Source organism: Diuraphis noxia, unplaced genomic scaffold (genome assembly GCF_037042655.1).
Source record: "Diuraphis noxia isolate RWA-SAM2 unplaced genomic scaffold, SU_Dnox_SAM2 contig0003, whole genome shotgun sequence".
Lineage (NCBI taxonomy): Eukaryota > Metazoa > Arthropoda > Insecta > Hemiptera > Aphididae > Diuraphis > Diuraphis noxia.
Window position 1 is genome coordinate 64,924,732 of NW_028301713.1, and position 12,976 is coordinate 64,937,707.

The 12,976-nt window shown below is 27.5% G+C and overlaps 1 protein-coding gene across 1 annotated transcript in view; it reads left to right on the plus strand.

Moving 5' to 3' along the window:
• LOC107163072 (orexin receptor type 2-like) overlaps positions 1–11,561 on the plus strand; it is a 161,829-nt gene extending 150,268 nt beyond the window's left edge. The window contains exons 7-8 of the mRNA XM_089223806.1: positions 6,141–6,253; positions 9,219–11,561. Of these exons, the coding sequence (XP_089079932.1) occupies positions 6,141–6,253; positions 9,219–9,394 (289 nt within the window). The 3' untranslated portion in view covers positions 9,395–11,561. The remainder of the gene's footprint in view (positions 1–6,140; positions 6,254–9,218) is intronic.
• The last annotated feature ends 1,415 nt before the right edge of the window (positions 11,562–12,976 follow it).

Consider the following 12,976-nt stretch of genomic DNA (forward strand, 5'->3'; position numbering starts at 1 on the left):
ATAACTCTAAAGAAACAAAGAAAGAATTTTAAACCGTCTTCAAAATTTTAGTTATTGAATATTATGGTTAATATGTAGGTCAAGTAACTAAATATATTCCATAGTAGTGAGAAAAATGTTTTTTTTTCAGTTTAGATATAATTCAATAACTAATTAATATTAAAATTTTTTTTTCGATATATTATAATACAATATTATCTTAGTTTATATAATGTGGAAATGAATGACGGTTGAGTAGACTTATATAATATAATATTATTATAATACGTATTACTATTATTCGATGCATTACATAAAACATAAATATTTTATCTGATAAATTAAATCATATTTTCAGTAACAGAACATATAAAATAGTTATTTACGCTTATTCTATATAATATTATAATCTTTATTTTGTTTTATAAAGTAACATCTAAATGATAATATAAATACATGTATTTCAAATAAAAATTATATTCATCATAGTAATATAATATTTGATTTATATGTTGATCTTTCCGGGAATATTTTATGAGGATTTAAATCTCGAATTTATTTCGTACACGGTTTATTAAAATTAAATGAAAAATATTAGAGCATCATTTATTGTATAGACACATAAAATTATTACTGTTTGTTTTTTGCATTTTTAATTTTTTGTGATGATTATAACAGACCAATCGAGAAGTCGTACTTTTACATTCAGAAAATAAATGGCAATATTGTTAAGACGTCCTTAATGTCTTATCGTTCTGAAATGCATTTCAATTCAGATAAAAAGCTTTGTTTTTTTTTTCATAAATAAATGTATATTTTAATTATTCTTGAGTTATTGTGCACGCGTGTTGTTGAATTCTCAAGGGATAAAAACGATTTACGTAAAAGCATACCTAAATGTATCGGTTTTATATGGCTGCACTAGGTATATAAACATTTTACATCATTTGTTACTGTTATTGACAGAACAATTATCAACTTGAACTCGATATTTTACCGGTGAAAAAATGACCAGCCAAAAACTTGATTTCCCGTGATCTTATTGGACCGCGTAATCGAGTTAGATGAGTAGAAGATGCCTAAATATACAGGATGATTCACCAAGAATGCTCAACCACATTTTTTCTTTTAATAATATAAATATAAATTATTACAAATATATTCGAATTCTAATTTTTGGAATTTTCAAATAAAGGTACTCAAAGACCATATTTTCAAATCCTTAAGATTTGTTATTCTACTTAACGAGTGTCCTGTGGCGATACAAATTTCTGTATTTCAAACAAGAACCCCAATTTTTAACGTAAGTTATTAAATAGATAATTTTTTTTTAAATTTTAATTTACATACTAAAAATTTGAACAAGTAGGTAGTTTCTTAGTTATTAAAATGTTTGTACTAAGGATGATAGTCCTTAAAAATCATTTTACAAAAGTATAAAAAATTAGTACTTTTGGAACCAGTATTTATGATTATGATACTTAGTTCGTTTTAATTTATATTGATGGATTAATAATTAATATTAATGATTAATATTTTCAAATTCATCATAGACCATGTCATATCTTATAAATCCATCCCATTTCGATTGAAATTCTTAGAACACAAAGTTAAATAACTCAGAAACATTCGTTAGAATTTTGATTTCAATACATCAGAATTCTTAAAAAAAATGATCCGTTAAATAATTCACAGTAACAAATTGAGGTTTTCATTTGAAAAACAACAATTTGTGATCACGGTTAACAATAAAAGTGGCAAAAAAAGGTCTCAAGAATTTGAAAATATGGTCTTCGAGTATATTTAGAGATTCTAAAAATCAGATTTTGAATAACTGCATTATTAAAGAAAAAGGGGATGAGCATGATTGGTGAATAACCCTGTATACATCATATATAAGTATTTACTTATGACGACACTAACAGCGATTGATTTTCAAAATTCAATAACTTTTCATTATAATATATTATTAAAATATAAACATATATAATTAGGTAAATGATAAAGTTTAATATATTTTGATTTCGTTAAGTTTACCTACATTAAATTATTGATTCAAATTTTAACGAACACCTATGATTTTTTTTTATAAATATTTTTGTGGTCGTGATTGCACGATGATAGAACGATTTTGAAATATTGGTGCGTACGTACAAAATAATCGGTTAATATAGTGTATATAATAGTATGTTGAATATTATGTTTATATTATTATATTTTAGTGTCATCAACGATTAAATCACAGTAAATGTCGACTCTCTTAGAGAGTGAGTATATAACGAGCTAATGGATAAAATAATAATATATATTTATTCGCATATAATTTGTATCATTTTGGCAATTTACTGCGGTTAATTTTGCGTCAACAATGGTAGCCGAAACGTCTGCGAATACCCACTCTGTCTTATGAAAAGATCTATGGAGAGTGCCATATAAATATAATATATTTAATATATATATATATATATATATAATGTATGTTATACCGTTAGTTTCGGTGTTTGACGGGAGCGAGCAAGGGTGTACGGTTCAGACGTTTTAATGTACGTGGACCTAGATGAAGAAAATTGGGACAATCGGGTATTAAGAACAATTATTAGAAAGGCGAAGGGATTCCACTTCTGAGAAATCTAAGACCGGATATTAATTAAAAGGCTATTAAACCCAACGTAAACCGTGCAAACTTTAAACTACTTATCTATGATATATAAATATAATACATAACGTTTTGCATTGGGAATGTATACCTATTAATATTTAGTCTGCCTATTCCTTTGAGAGCTAACCGTTTATATAGTAAAACGAAAGTGTATCTACCAATTATTTTTTTGAAAAATAATGCTATTTATTAGGATTTATTTTTTATTTTGGTTAGGAACCTTTAAAATCCTTCATCACATCCAATCATCTCACGTGAAAACTACGTGATTCGCAAAACGCTCATCTCCATCTGTTGAGATCTTACGAATTGCAAACTCGAAACGATTATATTGAGCGGACGGTCATCGTATACAATAAACACATGCATATGGTGGTTTAATATACAGAACACCATACGTATACACTATACATAGTACATGTCCCCATGTCCTCAGCCTCAACTATTTCAACTAATTTTTCACAATTTTTTTTTTGTGAACAACAAATAGTACATCATTCCTACGAATTCTAACGAAGGGTATCAAAAGTAGGATTTTTGATAGATGGGACTGGGAGCATGTTTCTCTTACCCCCCCCCCCGCCATAAATCCTGATTAACACACATAATATATGTACATGGATACTGTACGATAGCGTACCATGATAATAATCCACCACATGATTTCTGTTGTTGTACTTATGCCCTTTATTACATATAGACATATAGTATAATAATATATGTGTTATGTCTGTAAAAGAATATATATATATATATATATATATATATGATGGCGGTCGCGTGTGTTATACATACATAAACTGTTATTTATATATACTTACGCTGTAGCTCGTGTGACATAACTCGAGACGGGGTCTGCGAGTATTAGGAACGACGGTGAGGTAGAAGAATTATAGCAACGACATTTCGATTTGACGAGCCCATTGACTTAATATATTATTATACGTCTAATAAAAACAACGAATAAAATATTCCGGACGGTTATAAAACGACGCTATTTCATTGCTTGTAATGATTGGTTAGATGATGATGAGTGTTTTTATTTCACATGCTATTATTTTCCCCACCCATCGAAGCTTTTTTTAAGTACGCATGTACGTGGTCGAGATAATCCGAGATTAAATACTACTGCTGTTCATTTTGTTTTCGTTATGAGAAAAAAAATAGCTTATAATAATATATAACATTAATTTTGTTTTTTTTATTTTGAAAAATGTCTGTGACGTATTGTTCTCAAAATAAGGACTCGTGTAGACGCACATGTTTAAATCATGAATGTGCCAGGACCTATAACATATAAAAATACAACAACATTGTGTCTGTCACACAACATTGTTATAATATTATAAATTAAGCATGGATTTTTTTAATTAAAATTTCGTTTGAAATAACTTAACTTATCCTCTTCATCAAACTATTCTCTCCTACATTTTGTACCTATCTGTTTTTTAGCGTATATTTCACTATTTCTTTCTAATAGTTATATAATCTACAAAAACCTTATCAAGCCACAACAAATATGTACTAGCAAGAAAAATAAATATCACGTCAAGTAACAATAAAACGTAAAATGTTATCATACATACTTATAGTATTATTTTATACGAGTTTGTTGCCAAATATTTTGTTTTAATATTATTCTAATAATTATTATAATTTATAGCAATTTCAGCCATAATTGTTTTATTGTGATTGGTAAGCAAATATTATTGGGACCACGGATCAGCGTTATATAGATGAGTGAAAATGTAAGATATTAACGCGTACAACTGTCAAGGACGGACTTTAGAGTTCAAAATCTAAAGAGAGTCCTTGATTATTCGAGATTACTTTGCTTTTTTATAGCATCCGTTACATCAATCCCTTAATTTTATTTTACTTCTGGACAGTAAAACTATATGATATATAATATATATACACCCAATATCCCTGACCTATAACATCTCAAATACGTGGTCTAGAAAGATTTAATACCAGATTTGTAACACATTAGTGCATTATGCATTGGACTTATACTAAATGTATATTGTTTACATTTAAAATGGTACTTTTACCATAAAATGGAAATAGATTGTTTTGTAGAAAACAAGATGTTGGGAAACAGAAATGTTTAATACAGTTTTGTTTTTCAATCCTTTTTTCTAACAAAAAAAGCGAATTTGTACCAAAAATAATAGTTCCCCATCGTTCGATAACATTTGATGTATAAATGTATAATATAAAATTCATGAAAATGGGGAAAAAATGTTTTCATTATTGATTCTCATATACGTAGGTAATCATATATACATGTATATTATTAAATACCTATAACGATGGGCAGTGGCGTGCAGATCTCTTTTTCCATGTGGGGCAAAGCTAATTTTTTTCACCCACCACCCACCTAAAACTAAAAGTTACAAATAATATATGTTTTATTAAGGGCCTCTCTACAGTTATATGAAAACACAATATTTATTAAATAAAAATAAATCCACACCCATCCCACATTCAAGTGGGGCCGGCCCTATTTGTGTTTTGTCTGCACGCCACTGACGATGGGTGCCACTGTAATTATTAATATAATAAAATAATCAACTACAAACTACTAATAATTTAGTTTACTAAAAATGTATTAAAAATCAAATTCACTTATAAATCCCTAATTCATACTTATAAGTTATAATTGTAACTCAGTAATATTTCACTTGAAAAGGTACATTTTAAAGTTTTATCGTACGTATTGTATTATTAGTTATAAATGCCTACTAATAATAACACTTAATACATATTATTGCAAAAAAAAAACCCATTACAAGTTGTAATGTATTAGGTTCAATCGAACGATAGCAATGATTTAGTTCATTACAGTTGTGATAAATCACTTATTTGAATTTAAATTGCTCAAGTAGCATGACTGGAGTGGAGTCTCAATAGTTCAATTTTTTTCCCCTTAAAGTGTTTTAATTTATAATTGAACCATACTAATAACTCGAAAACTGCATAAGTTTAGTTTACTTAATATATTCCTTTTGAGATTTAAATTATTAGAATAACGATATGACTCAATTTTGTATGATTTTATAAATATAACATTTTATAGGAGTAGGTATATTTAAATGTAATTTACGATGCTAAACATAATACATAATTTAATAGCTACAGTAAATATTATTAATTATTATTTTCATTTTTAACTATTGAAAAAAATATGTATTAATATTCAAGTACATATACGATTATTTATAATATAATACCATATGCATATCTATTACAATACAATCAAAGAAACATTATTTCTGTGGTATTTATTTTACACAACGGATATTTGGTAAATCTGTATTTCGTATAATATGTTCGTATGAATTTAATGTGAACTGTTTTGATGTTTAATTAAAATATACGTAATATTATTACAATATGATAATTGATATCCATTTGATTTTTATAATATAGTACTACTGCAGGTATCAAGCATATATTATTATAATTTTTATCTAAATTTATTTATTTTGATTTATAGATTTACAGTTGGTATTCAACAGTCACAGACAACAGCTCTAATTTCAAATTTAAGTCATTGGCTGTGCTACGCTAACAGTGCAGTGAACCCGTTGATATACAACTTCATGAGTGGTAAATAAAATTATTGAATAAAAAAAAAAAAAAAATGATTTTTGAAAATTAAAAAATAATTCATAACAGTTCATGTATAGTTGAAAATGTATATTTATTCATGTCTATATTATTTGCTTATTACTTTTGATTTTTCAAAAGAAACCTATTATAATACCTAAACCGATTTTAAATTTTGAAATAGAATATTTTTGTTAAAACTAAATCTGTAATATATATATTAGTGTTGGCCAACGATATAATTTTCAATATCGATATCGTATTTTTTCCCCCGATATCGTATTGCAATATCGGAAAAATACCGATATCGATATCGAAGCATAATAAAAATTTAAAACATTAAAAGTATAGAATGCATATTATATTATGAGTGTATTGAAAGTATATTAAAAGTATAGAATACATATTGTTTTAATATTATATTATGAGTGTAAATTAATTATTAATTAACAATTATATATTATTTTGTATAAACTGAAAAGTATCCAATGTATTTAATCAAAAAATTTCTTTTTTCTTTTTATTTGTATAAATAATAAAATTAATAACGAACGTAATAATTACGAAAATAATTACGACGTCTCGCCGCGAGTTAACAACCGATACTGAATTTAGATTAAATTGTTTGGTGTGGTGGTTATTTCTTTGGAACATATTAATATCGCCTCGTATCATAATCTAGTAGATTAAATCTACGTTTTTATCTTTATTATATCTGTCAGATATAATAAATTATTATATCTGACAGATATTTTTTTTAAATTTAATTTTATACTGTTTACTCAGTTTAGTGTTTAATCATCCGTAAAACCGCAAAATTCCGAGCCCCGATTAATCACACCGATATTGCGATATTTTCGATAATTATTTTTAGATATCGATATCGAAATTATTGAAAAAATACCCACGATATCGATATCGTATCGAATTATCGATATCGTTGGCCAACACTAATATATATTATACTAACCAGCTGTGGACTCAAAAGTAATTCAAAGAGTGAGTGATTATTGTTTTTCATATTATAAAGTTATAAAAATATTCAGTTTAATGTTGTACTGAACAGTACAGTAGTTGCTATACAACAAGATTAGAAGATATTGTGTCCTCAAAAATTACATTTTAAAATTAATTACATGCATAATTTTGTCAACAACACATTATAGTATAATATTTATATTTATTTATTTTTAAAATTGAGTATAATTAATACTATACCTCTTGAATTTACAAAAAAAAAAATACGTAGGTACTTAAATTTAAAAATTATTAAATCCTCCCTGATGTAGTTTTCGGACCCCGCATTAAATTTTGGGTCCCTTGTCTAAATGATTTTTCAGGCCCTATAAAACCTATAATACCTATCAACATTTCAAAAATTACAAAGTCATTTAAACGCAACCATAAAATAGTCAGGCCACTAAAGGTCAGGCCCAACAGTCCCACTCCCTCCTGTATGTGCCCAGGTGCCCTGCTAGCATCTATTAAAATCATATGTTTAAAAATAAAATTTCAACATAGTAAATATATACTTGAGCAGTTTAGTAACATATATATAATATACAATGTGGCACTGTGTCCCACCGTCACATTATACCATTTTAAGGTTTGCGAAAAACTAGGATCCTTTATCCACAGTAGAGAGTGGTAGGAACATACTGTATGACAAAATATACAAAATATATGTTGTATAATACGAGATACCGAAAAATTACTTACCGTGTTCAGTTTATACTGAAGTACGTACAAAAAATATAAATTATATCTATTCAACGCGGCGAGTGGTCGTTAAATGCAGTAATATATGATTAAGAACAGAATTTTCAGTAATTCAATTAAGAACGCTCAATTTATATTATATTTCTCCAACATTACCATAGGCATTTAATAACTTATATGAACGTTTGATCATGATATTTAGTACTGTTCCAGATAAATAGCGGAAATAAAACTTCGAAATACGTATATAAAAAGTTTAATGATCTAGAAAAATAGCTTAAGTCAATTTTTGGTTCACAATTTTTAAGTATTTTGGAAGTCAAGGATGTTTTTTAAAGGTTTTATGGGCAACGGTAGAACAAATAGTAAAAAAGAATTTATTGCGAAAAAAGTAAAAAGACAAAATGGTTATACATAATATAGTTATCCAGAAATCGACATAATGTGTGTAACTTATTACAATTTACGATTTATACAGCCATATACCATATATGTTTATAAGATTATAATAATAATAATAATTTATGGCTTTAAATTAAAAATTTGTGTTAGATATTTCATTTATATAAAATATAGGTATAGTATTCATTATGACTTATTTTAACATTATGTATTATTATTATTCCTCTTTACATTAAAAATGTTAAGTTAAAAAAAAAATTAAACGTACTAAATTATTTAATGGAAATTTAAAAATTATATGGTAACATGATGTGAATGTGTTCTTAATCGTGTCTGATTTTTAGGCAAACATTCAATTTTTCGTAAAACTTTAATGTGTTATATTTTTTGTGTTTTGACACGGTAACTTACCTATATCTTAAAAACTATTGAATGGAAATAAAAATTAAAACAAAGAAGTTCTTCTTCAAATTTTTATAAATTGCTGGTATTAATATCGAGGAATATTAAAAACTCTCGATTGATATATTTTTACGATAGAAACAATATGAACATTTTAAGAATATATTAATTATTTGTAAATTGAATTTTATTATATTTCAACAAAATAATAATAAATGATTTACATTAAATTTATCACTTAGCTGCATACATTAATATAAAATAATCCGGGGTCTCGTGCTATCCTGAGAGCCTACACTTCGAGTCTCCTCTAAGATATGAGGAGAGTAGGTGACGATTATTAGATGAGACGGTGCTGCCTACCCCAGACACTGAACCCAAATTATAATAATAGTTAAAGAAAATAATAAAATAGTGTATCGTCCATTTTTCCATTTTGCAGGCAAGTACCGTAACGAATTCAAACGGTTGTTCCTCTGCTGGGGTTCGAACAGACCGAATCGCCTACGCCGAGGAGCACACACGTCCCGGAGTGGCACGTACATTTGCCGTTTCACGATGACCACAATGAAGACAGACAATGTGAGCTTTGGACTGTCGCCTGAAGACATTCAGTGAATATAATTCTATAACAGTGACTCGGTATAGATGAGACTATAATAATATTATACTCGCTCGAAGGCTACTTACTTTTTAAATTTTTCTTAGTCTTCTAATATTATGGCTTTGACGATATATATAATACAACGTATGTGTGTATGGTTTGTCTTTATGTGTATGTGTGCATCTGTGTATATGAGCGTATGTGTAAACGTATACACATATATGTATAAAAATACAATTTAAGGTTGACTTTGGATCATTTATGCATGACGAAGAAATTCTTTATAATATTATATATGAAAAACAAAAAAATACGTGCTGGCGAGTGCACTAAGCATTATCGATATAATATATTATATTATATAATACCAGTCACACGAGTCCGGCGGGCTACTATCATTCCCCCTCCCCTCTAAATGTATACCTATCCCCTTTATAAAAGTCTGACATCTGTTTCCTAGGGAATACAACGCATATAATATGTGTATATACATTTTATCCAGGTCTTCTGCAACGATTTCAGATACATAGTTTTTAATATTTTGTATTTGAGTTTTTCTATGCCTTATACAGAGTTATTCACCAAGAATATTCCACCCATACTTTTCAACCTAATAGTGAAGTTGTCAAATTTTGATTTTTGGAATTTTTAAGTATTATAACCTACTTAAGATCAAGTTTTAAAATTCTTTAGATTTTTGTACTACTTAACGAGTACTTAATGGCAATACAAACTATTATTTTTTTCAAATGCGAACCCTTCCTATTTTTATTGACTGTTAATTATTTATTGGATACTTATTTTTAAATCTTGATGTCATCTCTGCAAGGCACTCCTTAAGTAGTACAAAAAATATCAGTTATTTGAAAATACGGTATCTAGAAATCCCGAAAATCAGATTTGAATAACTGAATTATGAAGAATAAAGTAGGATGAATATTGAGTATAATGCTTGGTGAATCACCGTGTATACTTTCATTGCTATGTATTATATTATTATGATTATACTTTGATACTATACCTACATATATGCAAGTTAAATATATTAATGTACTGTACGGTATTCTTTTTGCGTTTTTCATCGTGTGCTAATTATTAATTATTGTATAATGCGTAGGTATATATATATATATATATATAATATTAAAATAGTTATAATTATATATCTACAGTATATATCTTGTGTGTATAATAATACATGATATTAAATTAAGTGTATGTTCATTTTTTTTTTATTATTATTATAATAATAATTTAAGTTATTGACTAAAATTTTCAGAACTGCATCACGATTGGGAATGTTATACATAAAAATATTACTCTTGATACGGTGCATAATATAACTCAACAGAAATCATAGAATACTAAAATATACTCACGCAATGATACTCGTCGAAAGTTAGTTATAAACCTACAAGTTCAACACTTCAACATTCGTAATAAATAATAATAAATATTTTATACTCATTATTATAGTAATGACATATAACCCATCGAAGACCACGTGCAGGAATGGTATAATATTATATCGTCTCAATTTTGCGTCTATCGGTGGACAATATTGATGTAGGTACCTATATAAATACCAAAGCTATGTCAAGGGGGTTGGGCAAATTGGGAAAGTGCTCTAGAACAGTAAAAGTTGTGACATTTTAAAGGGCGGCAAATGTTTAAAACTGTATGTTTAATAGGGTCGCCAAATTATTGCCTCGAGGCGCCAATAAAAGTTAGCACGGCACTGATAGGTACAGTGTTTTCTGAGAAATACGATACCCAATGTGTTTTTGTTGATGTCGTTTCGATCGAAAGACCATTGGGAAACACTGTAAAATCATTGTACGGCATGCTGGTAATAAGTCGGGTCGGAAAGGCGGAGACGTCTCATACTGTCATATAATTGCCAACCTGTCATTTTTGGTCGTTTCGTTCGTAATATTTGGTCTTACGCTCGCATGACGAATTGACTGTATTGTAATATATTATAAATACAATACAATTTTACGTATAATTTAGAAAAATAATTGAATGTACATATACTCTACAAAATCCCTCTATTGTCAAACATAATGTGTCCCCGTAGCTTTAAGATCATACTCTATAACTACTATTTTGTATTTACTGCAGGCTAATAACCTCAGGAGTTGAAGCCTTATTAAAATAAAAAAAAAAAAAAAAAATTTACGTATGCCGTCTTACAATCAATAGTAGGTATAATGTTATAGTCAACAGTATTGTGCGTACCTAGTTAATTTACTTCATGTAATAATCGAATTTATGATAGATGAAGACATAATTACACCTAGCTATTTGTGAATACCTATATTATTACTACGTCAAAATTTCTATGTGCGATATTTTATTTGTAATTTTATTTTTGAATGATTTAGTTATTTATACCGTGTGACAATGATGTTCACCAACCGCTTTTTTATAGGTGTAATGGTATTTATGTTCACGTTTTTTGATTCATAATATCCCAAATTGTTCACCTGGTGTCCACTTATGCCTGCACTGTTATTTTTTTGTAAATGTAAAATTTCTACCCCTTTCCCAAACCTCGAAGTATCATATCCCTCCATAAAAATGTAAAATTAAATGTTTTGATTCATTTTTATTAATTTAATAATGTAGGTTAATATTGTAGTGATTTACCAGAATTTGTGATTTATATATATATTTTTATTTTTTTATTATTATTTAATGATAACCCTTGGCATCAAGGCCATTGGAATAGTACAATTTTTTTTTTTTAATATGTATTAGATTGTTATAACTTAAGTGCTAAGAATAGATAGTAATATGTAATAAATACATTTTAATATTATTATTTATTATATCATAGTTCCGTCGCTTACCTTACCGACCTCATGAAAAACAAATTTTCCAATTGATTAAGTTTCATCCATACTCTCGTGATTTCAGTTTCAGATGATCTTTAATAATATCTATTAACTTGTTTTTAAGGTTACTCGAATATATATTTCCAAAAACCATTACACGTACAATAATAAATTAATCAGTCAATAATAATTATTTTAGATGAAATAATTTAATACTATAATGTTATCGTTGGCTTTAACTGATAATATAATTTGCGAATGAATTTTGGAAATATAATGTTGGTTAACATGATGCATTTAAAATAAATTTAATTTATAAACTGACTGTAATAGCATGTAATATGCTGACATTTTAATCTTAATAAATAAAAAAAAATTAACTAATTAAAATGGATATAAAAATTTGTTGGTACGATTTTATTTTTAAATAGATTTTTTTTCTCAAAATGATCTTATATCAAATTATTTATAACGAAAATATTCGTTAATCAATATTACCACCCGATCGTTTTACCAGCTTCCGAGATCTGGATTATGCCTATGATATATTATTAAGTTTGGATTTCAGCCACGTACGTATTATTACGCGGTATTACACCTACACGGCTACACGTCATGAAAACTGATGTCAAATCGAATAGACGCAATTCTCTACATTCTATGCCCTGCGCTAGGTTTCAATTTTTTTTCATTGCACACAGGTAGATGGCCCGAAATTGAGCTTATAACTTCAGATATTGTATTTAATATTATACC